Below are 26,150 nucleotides of genomic sequence, written 5' to 3' on the forward strand. Positions count from 1 at the left end.
TAAAAATAAAATTGAAACCATTAACTCACACCATATAAGAAAAGCATTTGACACAAAACTCATCATGAAGACAATGGAAAATAAAGATTAAAGTAGAACTGGATGAATCAAATGAGGAAGTCCAGCTTACAACAGTGGAGGTGTATCAACAGTGATGTGTTTGATGGCTGATTTTCAGCAAATGGCTTATGAAAACATATCAATTCAACATCAGTGATCAACATGTTGATCATTATTATCTCAAAGTTATGTCTTGGTTCACTGTGCATAAGATCAAATGAGTTCATCCCAAGAGTCATCACCCTCAACATATTTAGTTGCCAAAAATTATACTATCATATATGCTTCTTTTTACAATGGAGCTAAACAAAGTAAGTCATTAGTATTATTTTCAATAATATGCAAAGACACAATTTCATATTTATAAATTTTCTACACTACCAAGAATTCAAATAAACTGAGAAGCTGGCACTTTATAAATAATTCCTTCTGCTCCTCTTACATAATTTCTTCGCCATCCTTTTAACACCTGAAAATCTGTGAGTTAAAGGATATTTTACCCTAAGAATGAGTCTCTGATGACTGAAAGAGTGCAATAAAGATGATGACCAACACTGACCTCTGTTACAGAATTGCTGAAAAGTGCTAAGGATGTGGAAGAGAGTCTGAGGTGGGAGGAGTGCTGGAGGAGGGAAGGGCGGAGGCCGAGCAGAAGGTGGCACCCACAGTACAAGCTCCTCCACAAACTCAGATCCCTCACCCCACACACGCTCCACATAGTAAGTTTCTATTCTTGTTCTTGCTGCTTTGCTCAAGCGCTTCTCACCTGACTTACTCTGTTTCAGCATTCCCTTGACTGTAAGCAGAATGGTGTATGTTGATCTGCATATCTTCTTTATAATATTGCATCTTTGTTATATTATCTTAATTCTATTGTAATAGGAAAATGTAGAGGAAATCTGTGGTGTACTCATATTTACAATTTACTAATAAATGCATTGCAAGTTTGAGGAACTCACAACTCACCAAGCACTCCAGGGGTTTTTGTAAACTTATCTACTAAAAGGTTGAGCAGTTCAGTGTTGGTGGCTATGAGAGTATCCACAGCAGAGGAGGGAATGGGTCGCACCATCTCCCCAGAGTCATTGGCCGGCAAGTAGTCTGTCCCAGGAAAATCTTCTCCAAATTCCATTCTAAGAGCCAGATCCAGCTTTTGTTGATTTATCTTGTTCTCATCCTCTTCCTTTGCTATAGCATCCTCAAAGATATCCCCTGTCACCTTCCCAGGCTTGCAGTTGAAGGTGATGGGTTTCCAGGGCAGTGGTGTCCCATTTTCTGATGTTATTTTGAACTCCTGCATGAGAGTTTCAGCGATGCATTGGGTTACTTGAGGTGCTCTCTCCCGTCCCACTGTCTGCAGGATCTTGGAAGCTGTGATTTGTTTGAGGCATGACAGAGGAGGAATGAGGTTATCTGGCATCAAAGTTCTGTACATTTTCTCACTCTCCTCCTTTTCCTCATCTTCATCTTCCTCCTCCTCCTCCTCCTCCTCTCCCTCTTTCTTTTTCGGCACAATGTTTTTTAACTTCACCAGAGCTTCATTGTATGCTCCTATAACATCAAAAATTCCTGCATCTAAGAGTGTCTTTGATTTCTCATTGAAGTCACTTGCAGCCACTCTCAGCTGAGCCTTTATCAAGCTCTCCACAGAATGCAGTATGGTGTCCCGCTGCATTTCAATCTGAGTATGTTTCTCCACTACTCGGCTGAACTGAATCTTACAAAACTTACTACGGGATTTCATCAGTTGTTGATACTGATCTTCCATCTCCAGGAAGTTGGCTGAGTAATCCTTGAGGCCGAGTATAACCTTCTTATAGGCTGACTCATGTCTGGCCAGTACTGTGGACCTGAGTTCTGAGGGTCTGGCACCCTCACTGAGGTGGCTGTGCTCCTCCCGCACCCCATGGTGGATCCTGCGCACTGCCTTCACCAGCACCTTTGTTACCCTGTGGAAGCTGGTCCAGTCTGCACAGAACTTCTTGCACTCAGTGTTGGCATCTTCCATCATCCCTCACTGCCACCTCACACTCCTCTGGAAAGGTCAGCAACACTTCAGTACACACACTCCTCCACTTGTTGAGTCATTCAACTTTATAAATGGAGGCAGGTCACAATACCAGAAAATGTTCCAGGCTGCCTCTCAAAATTTGAAAAATTAAAGCAATTTAGAGTTTAGTCCATGCCATATATATATATATATATATATATATATATATATATATATATATATATATATATATATATATATATATATATATATATATATATATATATATATATAATGAAGACAAAAGGAAGTAGCTAACATTAATTATACAAAGAGGGACAGCTATGTTTATGAGAGAAGAAAGTAACATAATAAGATGATTAGATGACATAACTGAAAGACCAAGGGACACAAGGTTGGAGTGGTTCAATTCATGAAGCAAAATACATTAAGAGATTAAGGGATGAGTTACTTTAGCAGTTGACAGATTTAGGGGAGCATAATATTATATTGAGATCACTTAGATTAGGATATGGAGGTGAAGAACTGAAAGGAAAATGGGAGAGAAATAAGAGAAATTTGTGCAATAATCTCTTAATGTATGGGAAAGTAAAGATGAAAGGCAATATCTGCCACACTCCTTTGTAGGAAATTCCCAGTGTATAAATGACCAAGCAATGTGGCAGACTGGTTGTCTGGGTAAGGTGGTATGGTCCAGGATGCCAGAGCAGGCTGGGGGCAGTAAAGGCAAGAACAAGTGCAAAAGAATGTTGTATAAGTAAGTGATGCTGGACTGACTGAGAATGTTACTTCTTTGTTTTTACAAAATCCTTCATGTTCCATCATTTAGGAACACACCAAAACTGCATTACTAACGCCAGGTTCTGTCAGAACATGGAAATATGCCACAATTGGCAGTAGTGGTGCAATGAGTGAGTGTGGGATGAGTTGATGCACCTTGAGTTAATCGCCACCGCAGTGCCGCGATCCGCAGCCGCGCGACAAAAATCTCCGTGAGCCCGTGCTTGGCGCTGCCCCGTGCCTCACATCCCATGGCAGCACTCCCTCAGCCGCTCTGCTCGGCGTTGCAGGTGGCTGGCTCACTCAGGAACACGGTGGTGCTGGGCAAGCCATGTTTGGAGAATATTAAACAGCGTCCGGGAGCCTCTCCGCTCCGGGACACTTGTTTATGGCGTCGCCATGGCAACGTATTGGTGAAGCGAGGGTGCCACCGTGCCAGTGCCGTGGCTACGAACTGCTTACCCACAGTACCGCACTGCCACCAACACCACCATCTCCAATTTCTTGCTCACCACCCGAATATGATCAGAGATTTAAACATTTCAGTACATTTAGATCTTCACAAAGCAAACAACGTTATTTTCAACTGTTATAAGTAAAGATGCAGTAACTTGACCCTTGTCCGTGTAGTTTATGTAAAATTAATGCTTGGAAAGACATGTAATAGGTAGAAGGCTGCAAGTTTCACTCTTATCCATCATGCTAAGTCTAAATAATCCTAGTACCTAGTGTTCTCCGTGGTGGTGTCTGTAACACATCCTTTATGCCTTAGTCTATACCTTGGAAAACGCCTGCCATTCCTTAGAGAAAAAAAAAAAAATGTAAAAAGTAAGTAGATATTTCCAGTATAGCGATGGGATCACTGAGGTCATGGAATCTACGTAGACTGCAGGCTGCGGGGAATGGAAGAGGTATGGTCGTTAAAAAGAAGGGTCCTCGTGGGTGTCCTGGGTTCATTAGTCCTTTGTGCTCCTTCGTCTCATCTTGGGGAAAAAAAAAAAAATTATAAGACAAATATATACGTAAAAAATAATAAAACAAATGAATAAATAAAAAAAATAATGATAATAGCATATAGAATGGCGACGTTGAAAATATGATGATTGATATTTGATATATTGATATAATATAACAGAATATCGTCTATTATTAGCGATAATGGAATGGAACAAAGGAAAACTGTGATGCAGGGAGCAGGTCTAGCAGCTCTCCAGGTCACAGGTCATTCATGGGAGTGAGAGCAAGGCCCCTTGCCTCACTGTTTATATTCAGCCATGTTAAAGGAACGTTCTATCCCATGTATTGCTTCTTCAGACCTTTCCTGTTTCATCACCTGTGCAAATACAAGCCACTGCAGAGTATTTTAGCGTGAATTGTTATATCAGTCATGACCTCACACTGCATTATGGCATTGTACCTGAACTCAGTAATGTGTTGGAAGTTGTGGTCCAAGACAGGAAGGCAATTCAGTAGACACCTGCCGAAACGATAATTATTCCCAGAGAGGTCTAAAGCACTGTTCAGGGGGTGCTGTAAACTTATCATTAAACCCAGCTGTGACCTCACCGAACGTTTCTCTTTGTGTCTCACAACACAAGGGGGCAGTCACAGCCTGCCCTCTAAAGACAACTCTCTTCCTCCACACAAAACTACAAGCACCTAATAACACACACAGCCTTCACTCAAAAAATTCAAAATTATCATGGCGACTCCTACACCAGCCTCAGAGTCCCCATCTGGGGAGGGAACCATAAATGTCCCCAGGTCAGACTGCCTTTCTGTCGATGACCCTAAGTGTCTTGATACCCCCCTCAACTTTTCTTCATTAACTTCTGCAACATTCGCGGTCTAAGATCTAATTTTCAATTTGTAGAACACCACCTCTCCTCTTCTAAACCTCATCTTCTTTTTTCCTCACCGAAACTCAGGTGTCTGAGGCAACTGACAGTAGCCCCTTTTCTGTTCCCTCCTACTTTCTCTATCCTCATTTTCGATCCAAAGCTGGATGTTGCATTTATGTGCGCAATGACTTAACCTGCTCTCGTGCCCATGCTCTTGAATCTTCAGACTTTTCCACCATCTGGCTACGACTACAGAGTCACTCTCAAACTAAATTTATCTGTGCTGTATACCTCTCACCTAACTCCTCTGACTATAAGAAATTCTTTGACTACTTAACTTCCAAAGTGGAGCACATTCTGACCCTCTTCCCTTTTGCACAGATCTCCATTCTTGGAGACTTCAATGTTCACCACCAGCTTTGGCTTTCCTCTCCCTTCACTGACCATCCTGGTGAACTAGCCTTCAACTTTGCTATCCTTCACAACTTAGAGCAATTAATGCAACTCCCTACTCGTATTCCTGACCGTCTTGGAGATACGCCTGACATTCTTGACCTTTTCCTGACCTTTAATCCTTCTGCTTATGCTGTCACCCTTTCTTCTCTGTTGGGCTCCTCTGACCACAATCTCAGATCTGTATCTTGTCCTATCGCTCCAATCCCTCCTCAGGATCCCCCTAAGCGAAGGTGCCTCTGGTGTTTTCCCTCTGCTAGTTGGGGGGACCTGAGGAGGTATTTTGCTGATTTTTCTCACTCAGACTCACTCAGCAAACCACTTGAGGGAGATCTTTGAGAAGGCTATTAACACCGCCACCATACCTGATGCGTGAAAAACTACACACATCTCATCTATTCACAAAACAGAAAGCCAACGATTGGCAGAAAACGTTAGACCCATCAGTTCGACATGCATCTTAGGCAAATTATCTTACTGGCAAATCAAGAAAAAGCATTGTATAGTCAATTGAACGCAACATCATCCTCTGCAAAAATCAACACTAATTTCAGCAAGGACGTATGATTCGTCTCACACTGACAAGTCACCAGTTGGTGACTGATAATCATTTGATGAGCGACACCGTCTATTTCGACTCTGCAAAGGCATTTGAAATAGTACCACATGGACACTTGATACACAAATTTCATAGATATGGTATAAGGGGAAAGGTGCTCAAATGCATCGAGGACTTCCTGATGAACCGACAGCAATACGTAAGTGGATTTCTCCTTTCTGTGTCACTCTGTTAGGTTTCCCTCACTAGATCGGTAACAAAAGAGAATACCTGCACGGTCTAAACAATATCTTCTGATGAGTTTTACGTCACTAAGTTCATTCAATGCATCCATCTGAGTAAGTAATTCCTGAGCTGGAGATGTGGGGCAGCCATCATGGCTGTGGGAAACGTGTCATGAGCTGTCAGGACAGGATGGACCCAGTCTTAGCATCCCGCGCGGATTTATGACAGCCGCGCACAGTTTATGACAAGAATCCGTCATTTTGTCCTAGCTATGACACGTTTCATAGTTAAGACGCTACGACTGTTTCGTGAATACGGCCCCAGGGAGATAGCAGCTAAAGCCAACAGGATGGTGGGTCTTCGACACGCATTCACAAATCTACATATGTAACACCCTGGAAAACGTTGACAATTCCGACTGTATTTTTTTTATATTCAAACGCAAAATGTGGGTCACTGAGTCTGTTCAAACCAAGACCAAATTTAACTACCAGTAGTACAAAATATATGTACTACGGAGAAGTGGATTCTTGGAACAGCCGACTCCAGCATGTAATTTCAGCTAACACAGTTGCAACATTAAAGAGAGAGAGAGAGAGAGAGAGAGAGAGAGAGAGAGAGAGAGAGAGAGAGAGAGAGAGAGAGAGAGAGAAACTTAAGACCATTTAAACAAGAGGCGGGAAATAATATCTAGCTAGATAGCAAGTGCAAACCCACTGAGTATTATCGGTAAGTTCTACTGGTAAGTTTTATTCATGTTACAGTTTTCTTGGTGAGAAATCGTAATGAGTGTTGCTAACATAAGCAGTTTTACGCTTGATGTTCCAGGCGCTACCAATTACAATACCAGACATTAACATGATGAGATGAATATCATATTTTGAAACATAAAAATTGCTCTTTGTTGAAATAATTATCTGCTGGTGTTGTAACATTATAAAATTAAATTTGGCACCAGTGTTTATATGAAGTGGCAACACTGGACACAAGAAGAAGAGGCGCGGGAGTTTCTGCTTTACGAGGGGATGATTACATCAAGGTATTTATAGGTACTTACTTACGTTACTTCTTGTTGAGTTCCTGAAGTGTGCACTTGAGGGCCCGCCAGGCCGTGGTGGTATGGTGGCGGCGGTGTGGCGGCGCCTTGCTGGGCAAGGCAGGCATTGGCGGCCAGCCTGCAGGTTACCACTAGCCCACCACCACGACTACTGTCAGGCCTTGTGGTCCGCCCTCGGTTGTGGGGCCAGGCTGGTTCAGGGTGTGTGTCACTTTTTCCTAGCCACTCATTTGACCGCTGCAGCAATTCCTGTTATCCACCGGTCATGTCTAAATATTGGGCATGTGTGTGTTGGGTTAGGTGCAGGTGTGTCCTCCTCCCCGTGTGCTGGTGGGCACGCCCTCCCGCCCCACGCCCAGCCCGGCTATGATGGTGTCACTCACTGACATGTCTTTGTGATGGAATCTTTTCTTAGGAAATATGGTTTCAAGCTAATTTCTTTTTATTTATATATTTATTTATTCATTTATTTATTTTTTCCCCTATAAATAATTATTCATAACCCATTACCATGAAGTTTTCAAAGATTGTTGCAGTCTCCTCAGGGTGGTTTCAGGCAGACATCCCCAATGTGGGTTGGCACCAGATGTTGTGTATTACCAACACATACCTTAATTTCTGGTTACTATGTTCATCAGGTCTGGATCTAACTATTTTTCACTTCTGCTTTTTCTTGGGGTAAAAACAAGTTGAAATAGCAAAGAAATGTGCAGACAGTTTATTTTTATTTTCCTCCATTTCAAAAAGTGTGACACCCATCACATCAGATGATAGGGCGTGTGTTTGTGGATGTTTGTTGCAACGACATGCAGACTTGGTATATTTAATTCGCATTCATTCATTTTTTTTTTTTTTTTTCACAGCCTTTCATCAGTCTTTAACCACAAATCTTGAATATGAATCTGCATGTACTGTCAAGCTGCAGGCAATCTTGTATCTGCCTTTGTGTTAGGATGGTATGTGCCCTCTACCATTTATCATTTGAGGAAGTCATTTAAAATGCACCCTCCACTTTCTGGTAAGTCCAATATGCATTCATGAAATTAGGTTAGGTCTGGTTAACTCGGGTTAGATCAGGTTACGTTAGGACAGGATAGGTTAGATCAGGTTAGGTTAGGACAGGTTATATTAGGTTAAGCTAGATTAGGTCAGGTTAGGTTAGATCAGGCTAGGTAATTTCAGGTTAGACTAGTTAAGTCAAGTTACATTAGGTTAGGTTAGATTGAGTTAGACATTAATTTGAAATTTTATAAGAATTTAATGGCCATTACATCAGAGTGAAGGTTTGATGTGCTGGGAGTGTAGTGGAGTGCATTTTCATTGGGGGTAAAACTGTACAATAACTTATTGTCACTTAACTCCTCCTCTTTCTCCTAACAAGCTTGGGGTACCTGTGGGGAATCAGGGGTTTTAGGGGGGAATACAGAAAGTGGGGTTTTTATGATGGGGAAGCAAAATTAGGACAAATTTGGACATTCATGAAAAAAGTCTAAGGATGAGACACCATATTTTGACATGTGGGGAAATTTCTAGTCTAAAATATCTTTACCTTACCTAACCTAACTTAACTGGGGTGGGCTTTACCCTCCCCCTTGGACCCCCTCCCTAAGGACACTAACCTAACCTAGCATTACCTAAGCTAACGTTACTTAACCCAACCTAACATTACTTAGCCTAACCAGTATGTGCTGCAGCAGCCACATTGGCTGGCACCTGAAATCATCATATATTAACCCTTATACCCCATCAGGCATGATGGTGGCATTTATGTTAACCCCATCAGGCACAATTGTGGTGCTTTCCAAACTCTGCGCTTATTTTATGCCGTACAGTTTGTTCATGTTTGAGGCTATCCTTCACACATCAAGGCCTGTGGTCCATTGTTTTCAAGATGGTGAATGCTTGGCCAATCACATGTCAACTTTTGCTAGGGTATGTTTGTGATGTTGTGAGGACTCCAGGTGTAAATGTGATGAATGCACCAATATGAATGTGCTGTATTTTATCATTTTTATCAATTTCTAGGCAAGACAGAAGATAAACATGTATTTCCATGGGTAAATAAGTACTTTAAAAACATATTATGATGCATTACAATACTGAGACTTTTTTTTTATTTTTGTCTTGTTATTGGCTTAGATAAGAGTGCATGGTGCTGGCATGATGGAGTTAGATGGGAAGGGTTTGGTGAAGCTGGTTGTTTCTGATCTCAAAGAAATTTAAGGTTATGGCTATGCCAACACCAATGAGGAAGAAGTAATCCTAGATGACTTAGCTGTCAATGAAGTCATAAGTGGTGATGATTCTGCTACTCTCACAGCAAGCAGTGAAAGTAATAGTAGTGACAATGAGACATTGATCAGCTGGTGGGTCATTTGCACAGACGGGAGGGTGGGCGTCACTGCAAGGTGATATTGGGCCTCCTCCTGTTCCTTTTACAGGAGCCAGTGGACTCAAACATCCACCCAACATTGATGCCATGCCCACTGAGTATTTTATAACATATTTTACCAGTGATATAATAGACAATAAACAAACAGTTTATTGGAGGAAGTGGAAGGGTTAAAAGTTAGAACAGATTTGAAAATGTTGGGAACATTTTCATGATGATCAGGAATGTGAGTAAGGTGCTGTACCACTTGTATAAGAGGTGTAAGACCAAGTCAGACACTAAAAGACAATGGCCAAAACTGATGATAAATGCCTATTGAAATCAAGAATGCATATTTTAGCAGTGAAAAAATTGCATTACAATGTTTTACTTTAGAAGTTAGATTGTCATAGAATTTTACATTGTTGAAGTTAAGCAAGTGATACTCAATGAAAATACATTCAGTAAGAGTGATATTGAAGTCTTAACTAGACAGGAAAATTCAGAAGATTCAAGACTGTGTGAGAGCAAGTCAGATTGTTGTGTATGTGAGTGCAACCTATTTAATTTGCTTTGGATCAGAAGTCAGGATGGAGAAAATAGGAAGGAACAAAAGAAGGATTGCTGTCTCTAGACTCAGCCACCTAGGTTTCAATAAGGAATAGAAAGTGAGGTGATGTTCCACAGATTGAAAATTAGAATTAAGGCCCCAAATTAATATAGTTAGCAGAGGTACTGGGACATCACCATTTTCATCTAGTCTAGTTCATCAAGTTTTCATCTAGTGGATAGCCTTTGTGGTCCCCTCCCCAGATGACAACTGAGACTTTGCTTTAGAGCCATTTTCATAATGTCATTGTTACTGAATTTAATGGCATTTTTGTGTTACTTTACCAGATATGCAGAATGTGAAGGAACTTTGAAATGAGTCTGCAAAATGAAGTTGGTAATGCAGGAAACATCACCTCTATTATTCTAAACCAAGGATAGCTATGAAACTGCCACAAGAAAACTAATGCAAGGAAAGTGAAATAATTATAATCAAGAGAAATATAAAAGTGAGACTGATTATACAGTACAAGAGTAGTTTCCTTCAATGTTTTACATTTGAATGTAATGAACTCTCTATTCTTGTTCTCACATTGTGCTCACAAACAGGAAGTCTGAGAGTGTGAACACTAGAACATACCCTTCTTTCCAGTGCTCTGAAGTGACTTTTCATTTGTTTGAGTGTGTTGCTCTGAACAGCAGATGGGTGTAGGAGGTGAGAGTGAAGTGAGAGAATATGCAAACAGAGATAATGGTGAGGTGCACATCAAAGGAAATACACCAAGGAATATTAATGTAACATGAGTAGTGATGTAGGTTGTCAAGGATAATTGTAGCCTCTGTGCCTTGTATTATAATCCACCATTGAACAAGTGAGATGAATGTGAACAGCAGTGTTACCAAAATAAAAAGCATGATGGATGGCTTGCAGACTCAGGATGCAAGAGATGAGCTTATGAGCAGGAAAGCTGATGGAGCAAATAATGAAACTGAGAATGGTGAAATGGAAGAGACTGCTGGGGATGAAGAGACTGTCAATGGAGTATCAAAGAGTCTGGAGCAAATGAAAAACTATAACATGAATAAAGCAGTTTTTAGTCAACTGAAGGCCCTCACCTCTGAGGCAAGTGGCAACTCACCTAAAAAGTCAAGCATTCCATCAAGGGGTGAGACAAGAAAGCTGTCAGATGACTCGGACACGCGCTCACAAATTGCACAGTGGTGGCAGTCAAGGCGGCAAGGTTCCCCTAGGAAGTATCACCAAGGCCTTAAGCAAACAGGAGTGCTCATGAACTCCTCAAAGTCATACCCCATCATAGCCTCCTCGAAGAAGAGCACCCCTCCATCTCATACATCCCCTTCTCAGACTGGCCCCAACCCCTCCCCACAGAAAGACAGTGCCAGAAAAGCCCTGTTTAGAAACACTCCTGGAACTTATCTAGAGAGTCTCATGATTGTGCTAAAGACTGTGCTGTCACAGCCACAGGATGTTGCTCTCCTGGGTGAGGCAGACATGGGGGTAATCACTAGCTTCCAGACACTCTCACTGGCTGCACAGAAACTGTATGTGCGACTCCTGCAGAGGAAGTTGGATCTGAAGAGGCTGTCAAAGGTCGTGTACGATGATGTGTGTGCACCTGAGGAGATGGGCAATATTGTGGAGGAGTTGGTAGATGCTGGATTCTTTCTCAAAGGTAAGAAAAAGTCAAACTAGGTTGCAGTGAAAGTCTGTGGGAAATTCACAGAATGACTGACAGTCTAGAAGATTGAGTTTTTATGAAGAAAATTACAAACTATGAATAAATAAGTATTGATATTCAGATTTTTAACATATGTTTATTTATGAGTGCTCTTCCTGCTTTTGTGTATAAACTCTTTTGTGTATAAACTTTTGTGTATAGACATGCTTTTTTTATGTGCACCATTACAGAGGAAGACTTGGGGGGCTTGCCAGAATTCCTGGAAGTTCTCAGTGTTGCTGAGGTACAGACATTATGCAAGGATATGAAGGTAAGTGGCAGCAGCATCACTTGACTTTAGTTGTGTCACAGTCACACAGTATTTTTCAGTGTGTTATATTTGTGTAGTAAGAGTACTGCAGAGGTAGTAGTGTAGTGCAGAGGTACTGTAGCCTACCTGTTTTTTTTTTTTTTTTTTTTTTTTTTTCTCTCCCTTGTCTGGTGCCCCTCCTACAAAAAAAAAAAAAAAAAAACTCCCTCACATACCTGTAGTAAAATAGTCAAAGATAGCTATGTTTGCCTTACAAACAGCCTCTTGGAACAGCCTGTCTATGGGTGAGATGCAATGAATGTGTGCCCAGCTCTTGCAGCCATGGATATTTAAATATGTGGGTAGGGGCTTTCAGTCAGGTTTTAGCACATGATACTCAGATTTATATAATAGTTTACTGACATATCCCACTAGACTGACATTTTCTCTGAGAAAAATCTTTATTTTATTTTATAGCTAGTCTTTCTTGAAATGTCTCTCTGAAGGCTTAAAGGTAAATGTCAGGTTCTGTTCTCCAGGTATGTTACTTTTGTTAGCTTACTAATAAAACTTGCTTTTCCTTTGAAGTTACATGGTAGGTTCTCGTTTTCTATGAAACTGTGTGGCAGGTTCTTGGTTTATGCAATGAATGCATTGCAAGTAATGATGTGTAATGTGAATTTAAGTTTTAACACGTTAATAGAGAAACTACTATATTTTCATCAAGGTAGTTCAGATTTGTGGTTGTGTAGTTTTTGTAATGAAAAGTTTGTAGTTCCTAGTGACATATTTCAAGTCATTTGCCTGAGACTCAGAGCAATAAAGAATAGAATGTTTTCACACATAACTTAGAGGGAAAGGGAAGTCGGGACATCATTTTGATTGCCATACATTTGTTTTGTTCTTTCCTTTCTACAATAGGTGTCAACCAAAGGCAAGAAAGAGGACCTGATGAAGGCTTTGATCAAGTTTTCCAAACAGCAGCCATCTATTCAGACATTCTTTACTTCCTCAAAAGCTGCCTCTAGCTCCTCATCCTCCACACTGCTCAAAAAGTAACCTGCATTTTTGTCTTGCACAGTTAGTCTTGTTACATGTGCTTAGATGTGTGTGTGTTCTCTTCACTGAGTGTAAAGTGTGTTTTGAATAAGAATTCATATTATACTTTTAGGTCATTCTTGGTCTATTTTTTAGATACATAAATGTAAAATTAAGGTCAGAACTAAAGGTATCATGTACTATGATAATTTGTGTATTATTATGTAGAAATTGTGTATATATTTAGATGTGTGAGTGAGAGCTGAAGGCAATGGTCTGTTAGAATGTAATATCCTTTTGTATTTTTTAATCTTTATTGAATGTTAACTTCCATGCACAAAAAAGTACAAATTGTGCAAAAGAACTGTTCATCATTGAGTGAAGTGCCAAACAATTATTCAGTTTTATCATTAGGTTGATCCACTTGTCTGTTAACCTACACTACCCTCCAGAGTTTTGAGTTTCATGATCCTTGAGTTCCGTGCTTAGTCCTAAATTCTTACCATCCTGAGTTTTGTGCATTATCACCCAGTTTCACACTGCTTTGCCAAGTATTGGTCACATTTAGCTACATATATACATATAGTGAACCCTGCCTTATTTGGAGCCATACATTCTCTCTCTCTCTCTCTCTCTCTCTCTCTCTCTCTCTCTCTCTCTCTCTCTCTCTCTCTCTCTCTCTCTCTCTCTCTCTCTCTCTCTCTCTCTCTCTCTCTCTCTCTCTCTCTCTCTCTCTCTCTCTCTGTGAAAGTAAGAACACTCCTGAGGATTGCTAAATAGAATGAGACTGATTGAAAATTAAAATGAAATTATATGAGAGTGAGAAAGGATGAAGCAAAAATAACATAGAATGAATGAGGGAGAGAGAGAGAGAGAGCAATGTTTGAGACAAGACAAAAGAAGAAGGGAGAGGAAGGGAAAGAAGGAAGGAAGGGACATAACTGGGAAAGGAGAGTACATGGGGCAAGGAAGTGGAGGAAGAGGATAGTAGGACAGGGAGAAAGTAAAAAGAATAAATATAAGCAGCAAGGGTGAAGAGTAAGTAAAGAATTAGAGGGAGAGAGGAAGTATTACAAAATAAGTATTCTCTTTTCCTGTCCCTTATTCCTTTTTGTTTTTCCTCCATCTATTCCTCTTCACATTTATGCTCCTTCTATCCATTTTAATTCTCAATCAGTCTCATTCTATTTAGAACACACACACACACACACACACACACACACACACACACACACACACACACACACACACAGAGAGAGAGAGAGAGAGAGAGAGAGAGAGAGAACAAACACACACACACATGCACACACATTTGTAGATGCAATGGTGCTACACTGTCACATTGGATGTGAAGATACACACACACACACACACACACACACACACACACACACACACACACACACACACACACACACACACACAGTTCTGGGCCATGCTGAGATAAGGGAGTAAAGTTGGGGAAGTTACTTTCTCAACAGGCTGGAATGAATAATTGCTTTTCACTGTTTTCAATACCTCAAGTTTTGCAGTCCTCTAGTTTAGCACCATACCTTAGGAGGAAAGCAAGTACAAAACTCAGGAAGGTAGTGTATTCAGTCTTACTCAAACAACTAACCAGTCCTTTCCATCAGTCACTGAAGACTCATCTATCAATCCAATTTACCAATCAGCTCGTTATTCCTTCATTCAGCATTACTGTTTCACCTGAATATAAAGTTAACCAATCAGGCAGCAAGGCAGTCATCTGTTCACACACATAGTATTCCTGTATAGCTGTATGTCCCCCCATGTCCACAGAGCAAGGGAGTTGGTGGGGCCATGCCTAAAGCTGGACCCTGAGGTGCACCGAGTGTTCCTGCGGGTGCTGATGCTGTATGGGCTGCCTTCATACGATGACATGGAGGAGGGAGGACCCCAGGCTGCCCTCACTGCCATGCTGCTCATCAACCTGGGGAAGATGAAGTTCCCAGCGTATACTGTCAACAGGACAAAGGCAATATTCCGCACCCGAGATGACCTGCTGAGGTGAGTGTGACCTGCTGCTGCTTTACTTGTTTCTGTTTTTTTGTGCATGGAAAAGCAGAACAAAACCTTAACAGAGAGAGAGAGAGAGTCTTATCAGCTTTTGAATTGTAAGCTTGAAATACCCATATTGCATTCTAGTCACTGGTGTTGTAAATTCTTTCATGATTCTTAATGGCTGTAGTTTTGTTTGTGAATATTTTCATTATTCTTTGGGTGTGCAATTGAGAGCTAGCCCACTTCTGTTTTAAAAGTTAATTTTAATGAATTTTGTAGACTTTTGTCATGTTAAGTATTTTGAAGTTGGTCTTAGTGCTTAAACGTAAATAGTAGCTTTTTATTAGCATTGTTATAATATAGCATACAGCATCCTCTTTGGAGAGCTTGCAGCTGCTAAGGGAAGACAAGTTTGTGAGGCTGCTAGGAATTATAGAAATGTATTAACTACAGATCCATCATTTTCACCCTGTATATTCTATGAGAATTAGTTTAACTTAAGTTACTTGATATTTTAAATCCATTTAGAATATTATTGTTACTTTGTTGCCCTCTTATGACATTTTGACCTCTAGATTTACCTCGGAGCAAAAATGTTTGAAATAATTCGTTGAAGTTACAGTTTAGGTGATGAATTGCTGTCCATTATTGCTTTTTAAATCTCTCTTCAGGTTTGAGAATTGTTGTCAGATCAATACAGAACTGCAGAAGTGTGTGGAGGACAAAAAATGGGAGGCAGCTCTGCAACACTGTAAGGTGGCCAAAGACATCTACCAAGAGCTTATCAAAGATGATGACCTGCTGTAGGTGACTTGGCACTGTTTGTGCATGTGTTTACTTGTGACTTGGCTGTTTGTATATTTTCTTTGTGTGTATGTGTGTGTGTTTATTTACATAGTATTTACCTAGTTGTGACATACTAAAATTAATGAGTTATGCTTGTACTGATATCCAACTTCCCTTTAAAAGTCATGAATCACTTTCATGGATCTCATTCAGATTATTGTAAGCTTCATGCTTCTGTGGCAAATACTGTACTTTTTATGTCCCTTGCTATGCTCTTCAGTTTTTTTTCTATGCCTCCTTGTATCCATTTCATTCCTCACACACAGGTCTTATCTATTTGATTGTTTCACTCCCTTCATGACTCTGAACACTGCAATTAAGTCTTCTCTTCCTCTTCTAATTTCTGAGTTTGAAAGGAAGTGGGTTAATTACTCGACAATAGATACATTTGACTATCTTATTCAATTATCATTTCCTCCCTTTGCAAGCTTACTCACAAGATACATTCACATTGAGAATCTATATTGTTTTGTATCTTTGAACATCCCATCAAATCACCCAGTCAGACTCTCTCATGATCTGCTGGGAACAGTGCATGGGTAAGAATAAATACCCTGATTAACTCATAAAGACCCTGTATGCCTTCTGTGAACCTGTCCAGGGCCATAAGACAGCTGGTTACTCACAGCACTGTCCTTCTATCAAACACTACATGAGTACTCTTGCTACTTTATTCTTATAGTGTTGTGTTTCTTTGCAGGCAGCATGACCGCTCCCTGCCTAGGTTTTTGCGTCGCTTCACCACCCTCTCCCTGCTGGTGTACATCCTTAGTTCATCGGTTGAGTTCCTGCAGAAGATGCGGCGATATGAGGCTGCAGTGGATCAGCTGGCAGAGTTGCTGAGCCAAGACACTTATCTTCAGGACCACCGGGGTTTGTGGTACAACCGTCTCTCCCTCAACCTGCACTCACACCTCAGGAAGCCAGCTAAGGTGCACCACTAAGGGCTTAGCCTCAGAATTGATCCTGAGTTTATATATTTATTCATACAGTAAAACTTCCAAGTCTACAAAATAGGGACTCAGCCTTTCTTGACATCAAAATTCTGACATGTGAAATATCACTAAAAACCCTTGGAAACCCTGTAGGCTCAGGATCTTCAGTTACACCCCCTTCCCTCTGTCTAGAACCTCCCTTTGCACTGTGCTCCAAAGACATGATGCTAAGAAGATGCACCACTAAGGGCTTAGCCTCAGAATTGATCCTGAGTTTATATATTTATTCATACAGCAAAACTTCCAAGTCTACAAAATAGGGGCTCAGCCTTTCTTGACATCAAAATTCTGACATGTGAAATATCACTAAAAATCCTTGGAAACCCTGTAGGCTCAGGATCTTCAGTTACACCCCCTTCCCCCTGTCTAGAACCTCCCCTTGCACTGTGCTCCAAAGACATGATGCTAAGAAGGGCTGCTGGTTATAGTTCTGGCTCATTGAAGGCTGAGAGGTTTAACTTTTGCAGCAGCACCTACCTGATGAGATCTTATTTGTAGTTTTGTTTTGTGGTTCTGCAAATGAGATGGCATCAGGGAGGTGCTCTTGCAAAAGCAAAACCTGCTGACTATTAATCAGAACCAGTAGCCCTTTGTCACATCATGTCATAACCTATGCAATAATTATTACTACATAGGTTATGCTGATTTTGGTCTGGCTTGGTCATGTTTAGTCAATATGCTGCCAACTCAAAAATTTTTACAGAAATCACCTTTTCTCAATTGAATATTTTGTTGCCTTGCCAACTCACTTGGAATTTCAACTTCAGGAGGTTTTACTGTACTTCAGGAATATAATTCAATGCAAAAATGATTAGGTGCATTACTTCAAAGGATCCATCAAACATCTTCATCTATAATTGATTTGTATACAAGTCCACAACCTTTTGTCCAAAATCTGGAACCAGAGGCTAAAAGTTATTTTTGAAGTCAAAGTTACTTTCAAAGTTGCTCCTAACTTGTGAGTTTGCTTCTAGAAGTGCTTTCAAAGTGCTTTAAAGCTAAAGGTACCCTGGGGGTCTTTTACACAAGTTAAGAATGAAGTTTGTTTAGCCAATAAAGGTGGAATATATTAATATACATGCATACACATCTGTGTGTGTGTGTGTGTGTGTGTGTGTATTGTTACATGCAGTGAGAGAGAGAGAGAGAGAGAGAGAGAGATGATGATGATGAGAAGAATAATGAACAGAGGAAGGAGAAGAAAGAGACAGAGAAGAAGGATGACAAGGACAGAGCAAGAAGTAGACGCATTGCTGATGGGAACAATAGACACGCCAGAGTTTACCATAAAACTTTACATAAAATAGAAGTTAATCTTCCCTACCTGATTTCCTACACTCCCATTTCTTCCTGAGAGTTGAAATCAATAGAAAATATAGTTGAGGTATTGCTCTCCCTCATGAAATTATTAGTTTTCACCCAACCCTTCAAATACTACCACAGTAATTTTTGTAAAATAATAGTCAGTTTGTGTGAAAGGGTGATCCAGTGAATGTGAAAGTTAGGTGTGTGGGATAGCCTCTCATCACCCCCTTTCCCTCTCCCTTCCCTTTCACATGATCTTGCCTGCATGTGTCCCCAGAGATATGTGGGTGCATTCCTTTGTTTGTTTATAGCCAGTTGGATATCAGAGTATAGATGTGGTGCTTAGCGAGTTGGGAGAAGGTGTGTCTAGGGAGGGCATATTACTGTATATCTAAGGGTGGGATTACAGTACAATGTCTTATTATTTTTATTGTTAACTATACAAGGTCCTACGGGAAGCCGGGACCTGGGAGAGTGTTTATGATTAAAATTCCAGTTGCTGTGACAGAAGGTGACTCTGTGCACAGTCATGTGCTGTGTACAGAGTATTCCGATGGGAGCAGACACTGTTCTTTCCCACCTTTCTGTCTAAGGGCAGTGTCTTGTGGATCTAGTGTGTGTTTGAGTGTCATGAGTGTTGCATGTTGTGTTTGGTAAGTGTTACCAGTATTGGATGCCACAGTCACGAGTGGGACAAACCAGAGGATTGTATAATTTTGAGCCAGGTTATAGCTGTTTAGTTTCTTCCTGGATTCCCATTACTTTTATGTAGGAGATGGGGTTCTTTCTTCTGGAAGAGTTTAGATACACTTCTTTCTGGCCAGAGTGTGCTGGACAGTGGGTGGTTTTGTTACTGTGGGCAGTTGGTCCAGTGGGGATATTAGCCCTGGAAGTGTGTCATCTATACTGTCTTTGCCCTAGAATTATTATTTTTTTTCCAGCTTGGAGGATTAAGTTAGCATTTGTCATGCTCCCTTCTCTGTGGCTGGGTTAAACAGAGTGGTGACCAAATTGAGGCTGTATAGTTGTTGATGACGAGCAGGTGCCTAGAGTCATTGTATTTGTGCCCTGCACTAAGCTACTTAGCAGGTGGCTTTGGGAAGCTGACACTGAGTCAGTGGCAGCTATAAGAGGGGGGTGAATCTAATTGTAACAATACACACACACACACACACACACACACACACACACACACACACACACACACACACACACACACACACACACACACACACACACACACACACACACACACACACACACCTCAGTATCACAGACTAAAAAGGGGGAACATCAGTCTGATGAAGCCAATTGTCTGTAGGTACCAACACAGTGAACCCCCTGTTTTTCACCCATGAAGTGATAAAATCCGCATTATATTGACGCTACCCCTAAAATGCTTATTTGTTGTCTCAATAAGAAAAATCAGTACAGGTACTCATTGGTGATGGATGAGATGAATGAAGATGATGAAATAGTTGTGCAGCTTGATATAACTCTCTCTCTCTCTCTCTCTCTCTCTCTCTCTCTCTCTCTCTCTCTCTCTCTCTCTCTCTCTCTCTCTCTCTCTCTCTCTCTCTCTCTCTCTCTCTCTCTCTCTCTCTCTCTGGATATAGCAAATTTTCATCTTTAATAACCCACCTTCCCCCATATGTGTTCATTACCAGTAATGTATTGTAATTTACAATAATTGAAAGAATAGTCCACGCTCTATGGGCCAAAAGACTGAGCCAGTGGTGACATCTAACTCTTTTCTTCTTCTTAGGTGGCATAATGGGGTCTAAAATGATGCAAAAAGAGGGAAAAAGAATTAATGTTTTGAATACAGCAGTTACGAGCAATGTTTATGCCAAGCACACCAATGCACAACTGAGCACAAGCTTCCATGGATTGTGGATAATGTGCATTTGTACACTAAAGCATCATTTGTGAACCAAGCTAAAATTTCTTTGCAAAACTAGTTTGTGAACCAATTTGTTTGTGATGTGGGGCATTTGTGAATCAAGGTTCTACAGTACTCATCACGTGAAAAATCACATCACTGTTGAATTTTGTCCCAAATAAAATTGTCTTTCATCACAGCTTTCATCTAGTAAATACAATTTTGATTAAGCAACAATTAAACAGACTCCATTACAGAATAGTGAGGGAGCAGTGCAAGACATCCTTGGTGACAAAGGATGTAGAGTGACCAAATCCCACAGTCATTATCTTCCACTTTTGTGACATATTTCACAAGGTGTTAGTGCTTGGTAGTTATACATCACTTCTTTCTGTAGGCACTGGAGGTCATTGAGCAAGGCTTGTGGGACCCAGAACTCCAGGTGGCTCATCGCCTCACCCTCAGCACAAGGGCACGACGTCTGGCTCGCAACGAAACTCTAGCCAAGCAGGTAGCAAGCTTACCACTAGAGCCACAAGTGGTGCTCCCCAAGGTGGTGATACAAGGACGTAGTCTCCATGGGTAAGGCCAGGAAAAGAGAGATAAATTTGAACCACATGGCTCAAAGAATATGACTTGTCACAAGTCTCAGGGAGCAAATGAAATTAGATGTTAATCGTAATACTGCATCATGGTCTTTGTTAATACTGAATGAAAGGATGAAAGTATCCATTGTAATTTCAGGCTCTCTATAAGCTTTATATTTCTTAGTTAGTCACAATTTACCTCTCAGAAGAGAACCTTCAGACCTGTGTTTCCAGCTTTAAATTTTCATCCAAATAGGCAAAACAGGTGGTGGTGGTCTGAATGCTCTTCCCAGTCCTCCTTTCTTACCCTGTGGTTGTATTATGTCCTGCTCCTTCCAAATTTTGTTGAACTTAATTTCAAACTATATGGTAGTACTTGTTCTTGCACTCCAATTTTTAACAACTTGCCTACGAAATTCATTTTTCCACTTAACCAGGATTGCTCTTGTTTTTAAGATGGGCATTTTGGAGTTGCATGTTGTTCTTCCAGTTCTGGCAGACTTCCAGGTCATAGAGTTCCCATAGGATCTAGTACATTTACATCATATTCCATTATGTTCTTGTGAATGCTAATGATATTCCCAAGCTTTTTTAATCTTTCTTTGTAGCACAGGCCTTCTAAGGAGGAAACAGTTTACTTGCCCTCCTTACATTTCCTATTGTCTCAATGTCCTGAACTAAATATGGGAACCATATTTGGTTGGTATACTCCAGAGTTTGTTTCCTTGCACAGAGACATGCCAGGGTATAAGAGAGCCTTCATCCGGCAAGATTCAGACCGCCATGCTGGAGAGGGTGCTGTCACCCTGTGCTCAGTAGAAGAGCTGGTCATTGGACATTATCAACAGATGGACTACCCAGAAGGTATGGATCATGTGTAGGGCTGATGAAAGATGGATGTAGTGATGGCATAGAGATACAAAATAAAACCAAGGTACACTGAGATGAAGATAAAGGTTTTGTCAGGGACTGTACTTAGATGGGAAAAAAAAAGAAAAGGAAAAAAAAGAAAAAAGAAAAATGGAAGATAAATATGTGGAGGTTAATTAAAATAGCTTTTACCTGTTATAAAGTTGAAAGTTGAAGTCAGAGTTGATTTTTCCATTGTGCTGTGATCTGTTGTACTGCATACCTTTCATGCCACAAGGTAATGCAGGTCATGGAAATGCACAGGATGTTATCAGAAAAAGAGGTTGTAGTTGTAGCAGCTCCCTTGAGGAAGTTAAATTCCAAAGTTTGTGGGGAGCCTATGTTTACTTCAACTCAAAAATCCATATGTTGTGTTGGCATTATTATGTATTATGTCATCCCTGTTACATGAAGTTTTGTGAAAACAGATAAAGCTTTATTCTGCTAATGATGCTTGAACTGGATATATTTTATATATGATGTATTTTTAAAGGTCATAGAGGGAATGAAGCATTAGATAAATAAATATGAATATACAGTAACTTTTATTTAGAGAGGGGTTAAACTTGAAGCTTCCTTTGATAAGGAAAAGGCATGTGAAGAACTTAATTGAAAAATAATTTTGGGAGTTTTTTTAACAAGTAGTTTTGTTGAATAAAGAAACAAAAATTAATTAAGTGAACCAGAAACTTCACTTGAGTAGTTACAGTAACACCCTGCAGAACTCTCACATGGTGTTCCCCTCGGCCAGGTCTGCACATGGAGGGCACAACTGTGCGCTCGCTGTTTGGGATACTCTTCTGGGATGAGTTGTACACCTCTGTACCGGATGCCTTCAGGTCCCCTCACCAGGCTTCACCTCTTGATCTGCTGGATGGAGACTTCTACATTGCCAGGAAGGAGCTCATTGATAAAAGGTTATTGCTCTCTCTCTCTCTCTCTCTCTCTCTCTCTCTCTCTCTCTCTCTCTCTCTCTCTCTCTCTCTCTCTCTCTCTCTCTCTCTCTCTCTCTCTCTCTCTCTCTCTCTCTCTCTCTCTCTCTCTCTCTCTCTCTCTCTCTCTCTCTCTCTCTGTGTGTGTGTGTGTGTGTGTGTGTGTGTGTGTGTGTGTGTGTGTGTGTGTGTGTGTGTGTGCATGTTTTCATTTCTGTGTTGGACAAACCAATCAGGGCCAATGAGGTAGAAGCCCAAATAAAATGTTTAAATTCTAATGAAGTTAGTGGCCTGGATGGCTTACTACCAGCTTTGTTTAAGCGGTCATCAGCTAGTTGGATTATGTTCATTGCAACATTATTTAAAATAATACATTATTTATGACTGGTTCATACCCAGTTAAATGGATAGATGATAAGATATTAACAATTTTCAAACATGGGTCTAAATGAGTACTCAAATAATTATAGACCTATCAATGTGATCAACACCCTGGCCAAAGTGTACAACATGGTGTTGTGTGCGCGATTCAGTCAGTGGTTCATGATGCACTGTGAGCGGACTGGCAGCCAGGTGTGGCTGGGCTGCACTGAACATTTAGTCATTATTGATGGATGTTGAAAGAAGGAAGAAATTTAAGTTATTTATAACATTTGTTGACTTTAGCCGAGCATATGATTGTGTACCAAGGATAAATTTATTTACGTGTCTAAAACAGATGAGGTGTGGGGTGACTATGCTGTTAGCTTTAGCTGCTATGTACAAATATACCAATAGTGTTATAGGAACTGCTTTAATTGCTATTACTGTTGGTATATGGCAAGGATCCCCCACATGTGTGCTCTTTGTCATCCATGTCAATGCATTGATACAGATGATTAAGCAAGGGTGCCCTCTAGACAGCTGTCTGTCATGGTTACATGTGTTAGTTATGATGGACAACACTGTACGAGTATTAATGTCTACAATCAAGGAGGGAATGATAAGGAACATGGGTATTTTATATGATTTTTGCAGTTTGCATGGCATGGTAATTAACAGTACTAAGACAAAGTTTTTAGTTGTGAATGGTAATAATGAAAAATGCAAGGAATTCAGAGACGCAATATATTATGTAGTTGACCCCATAGGCTGACTGCACCATGGAATAGTATAGACTTGTGTGATGGGTGGTAAGGTTGCCACATCAGTGCACTTATTCCCACACCCTGTCATTAAAAAGGTCTTAGCTTTTGTTTGTTGTCACCATTCCACTGATCATTTTGCCATAATCTCACTTTTCTGTTGAATTTGATCATCTTATTGAAAAGAGTAAATATCTGTCACAGGATCCCATTTCAGAATCAGTGACATGTGTAGCTGGACAGAGGCAGAAACTGATGCTGAGATAGAGCGAGTATGGCAGGAACATAAGGAGGAACAATGCCTGGTGTCATGGCAAATCTTCAGCAGCCTAGCCTATGTCCAGGTACACAACATTTGTTCACTACCTTACTTTGATGTGAGGAAAACCCTTTCAAACAGAAGCATTTATAAATTGCAATTTTTTCTTTTTTTCTTTTTTTTTTCTTTTTTTTTTTTTAAATAGGAAATGAAGCTGTTTTCATATACATGTTACATCATACTGTTTGTTGGAAACTAACATGACAGATCCAGTGGAACACCATGAGTTCATAAACATATTGACAGTACTGATCATGCCATGTGCAAGTCTTGTAGCAGTTGACAGCAACTCATGGTACTGTGTTGGCGTCATGCTCGTGACGGCAACTGTGAGAACGTGTCAGTGTGAAAGTGGCCTTGTAACCTTACTGAAAGCTATACCACCATCAAACACGTTAAAACACAAATCTTTCATCATTAGCATGCTTACTGAATGTTGGTATACATGAAATCATTAATAATATATTGTGAACTTTAAATGGCTCCTTCAGGCTTTAAAAGGGATGAAGTAAATTGTGTTTCAGGATGGTGGAGCCTCAGGCTGCTGAAGGTGCTTCTGTAGCTCCCCTCCAGACTGCATCTCAAACTCAATCCCTCATTTGTTGTACAAATCTGTTGCAATATCTGAATAGTGTGTGTGTGTGTGTGTGTGTGCATGCGTGCACATGTGCGCACACATGACATCTGTCCTGTGATTGACTTCACTTGGATATTTTGAGTGTTGGACTGTGCAGTTGCATAATTTATTGAATATGCAGCATAAAAGAAGGCAAATAGTATAAATAGAATATATAAATATATTTTCCTACAGGGGTTGGTGAAAAGTCTTGGCCTTAAGGTTTTGGCGGCTGTGTTTCAACGTCTTGCCCATAACTACAGACACTTTCGCAGTGGCTTTCCAGACCTCATTGTGTGGAACCCTAACACCAAGGTAGGGCACATGTTCTATACTCCTCTTGAACAGTTTGAATCTTTTAGGTGAAGCAAGTACAGTAATTGCACTTACATCAATTATTTCACTTTATTATTGATAAATTCATATTAATTTAATAACTGTCTGTGGTATTTTCATCATTGGCATGTCTCTCAAGCACAACTTGACTGCAGTGGAGCTCCAGGACTGTGTGTGATACAGGCATCACATGAAGCCTCTGGTACTGTGCAGTGTTGTCACACAGATAATAATAATTATCACATTCTTAGATGTGTCATTTCTGTTTTGTATTGCAGGTGTCTTAGGATGGAATTGGGTATTTATATTTAATTCAAGAGTGTTTATAATTCAATGAGAATTCATGGCTGCACTATCCTGTCTTGCTTCCTCAAACAGAAAGCTCGCATAGTTGAAGTAAAAGGCCCAAATGACACACTCTCAGTGAAGCAGGAAGTTTGGCTGAACTACCTTCTGACACGTGGAGCTGTTGCAGAAGTGTGTCATGTGGAGGGTGAGTATGAATGCAGCAAAGAACCTATCACTGCAGTCGCACTGAAGTCTGATCCTGTGAGTGTGGTACACAAGCAGGCCTGATAACATAAGCATCCAACTTGGATACATCCAAATTTTGAAATAGTACTATTGTGTCAAACTACTGTGTGTATGGTGTGTCCATGTAAATGGTAATGAGTCCACTCCTGAAATATTTAGATAGTGGTATATCACCTTGCTGGTTCTTGAAGATTTGTATTACCAAAGGTTGCTTAGGAATTCAGATTTGGGAATACAGCTTACATCATTCACTGTAGAATCTTCAAAGAACCTGAGTATTTCTGCAAAGTTAAAAAATCTTGACCATTAAATATTATAAGCAAAAAAAAAAAATATGGTGAAGATAATTTTAAGCTGAATCAACCTTCATGGACAGAGAGAAAGCTTTATGATAGGAATCCTATTAGGAAAGCTGCATTATCGTTTAGGAAAGTAGTTGTTTAAAGGAATTTGGTAAGGTATTTTATAGAAGCAAGCACTTACATGGGGATGGGATTATAACTAGAAGAGTTTTCCTTTTGGAGTAGTAAGACGGATGTGTGAAGTTTGTGTGGCAGTTTAATAATATTATGAAAGTTTGTACAAGGAAGATGAAAGCTTGAGGGAATATTGGTGCAGGGTTAAAATTGAATGGAGTGTGGTGGGCTGTGGTATCATGCCAGTTTGCAAAAGTGATCATTGCTATCAGAGAGTGAAAGGAATCTTAAAAGTGTGAGAGTGAAGCAGAAACAAAAGATTGATGTTGGGAAAAGTAAGATGATGGTTTTTGAGTGGAAAGAAGTGAGGACTTATGATAAGTGTACCAGCAGT

The 26,150-nt window shown here is 40.3% G+C and overlaps 3 protein-coding genes across 9 annotated transcripts in view; 1 reads left to right on the forward strand and 2 right to left on the reverse strand.

Moving 5' to 3' along the window:
* Positions 1-7,126, reverse strand: part of LOC135093250 (uncharacterized) — a 12,780-nt gene extending 5,654 nt beyond the window's left edge. Inside the window, exons 1-3 of one of the 3 annotated variants that reach the window (XM_063992312.1) lie at positions 6,991-7,126; positions 1,027-2,095; positions 620-856 (exon numbers count right to left, since the gene is read on the reverse strand). In XM_063992312.1, the coding sequence (XP_063848382.1) occupies positions 620-856; positions 1,027-2,071 (1,282 nt within the window). In that variant the 5' untranslated portion in view covers positions 2,072-2,095; positions 6,991-7,126. Of the gene's footprint in view, positions 1-619; positions 857-1,026; positions 2,096-3,007; positions 3,935-6,986 lie in introns of those variants that run through there. The other 2 variants (XM_063992311.1, XM_063992310.1) reach the window with 2 other exon arrangements.
* LOC135093249 (fanconi-associated nuclease 1-like) overlaps positions 6,819-26,150 on the forward strand; it is a 21,844-nt gene continuing 2,512 nt past the window's right edge. The window contains exons 1-13 of one of the 4 annotated variants that reach the window (XM_063992305.1): positions 6,819-6,968; positions 10,255-11,600; positions 11,837-11,916; positions 12,817-12,950; positions 14,734-14,961; positions 15,627-15,758; positions 16,502-16,733; positions 20,381-20,565; positions 21,304-21,434; positions 22,231-22,396; positions 23,753-23,879; positions 24,666-24,785; positions 25,185-25,299. In XM_063992305.1, coding sequence (XP_063848375.1) covers positions 10,784-11,600; positions 11,837-11,916; positions 12,817-12,950; positions 14,734-14,961; positions 15,627-15,758; positions 16,502-16,733; positions 20,381-20,565; positions 21,304-21,434; positions 22,231-22,396; positions 23,753-23,879; positions 24,666-24,785; positions 25,185-25,299 — 2,467 coding nt within the window. In that variant the 5' untranslated portion in view covers positions 6,819-6,968; positions 10,255-10,783. Of the gene's footprint in view, positions 6,979-7,058; positions 7,188-7,854; positions 8,005-10,254; positions 11,601-11,836; positions 11,917-12,816; positions 12,951-14,733; positions 14,962-15,626; positions 15,759-16,501; positions 16,734-20,380; positions 20,566-21,303; positions 21,435-22,230; positions 22,397-23,752; positions 23,880-24,665; positions 24,786-25,184; positions 25,300-26,150 lie in introns of those variants that run through there. The other 3 variants (XM_063992306.1, XM_063992307.1, XM_063992308.1) reach the window with 3 other exon arrangements.
* LOC135093251 (growth hormone-inducible transmembrane protein-like) overlaps positions 22,008-26,150 on the reverse strand; it is a 20,415-nt gene continuing 16,272 nt past the window's right edge. Inside the window, exon 8 of one of the 2 annotated variants that reach the window (XM_063992314.1) lies at positions 22,008-22,346. The gene's annotated coding sequence lies outside the window, so the exon portion shown is untranslated. Of the gene's footprint in view, positions 22,350-26,150 lie in introns of both variants that reach the window. The other variant, XM_063992315.1, reaches the window with a different exon arrangement.

This window comes from Scylla paramamosain, chromosome 42, assembly GCF_035594125.1.
Source record: "Scylla paramamosain isolate STU-SP2022 chromosome 42, ASM3559412v1, whole genome shotgun sequence".
Classification (NCBI taxonomy): domain Eukaryota; kingdom Metazoa; phylum Arthropoda; class Malacostraca; order Decapoda; family Portunidae; genus Scylla; species Scylla paramamosain.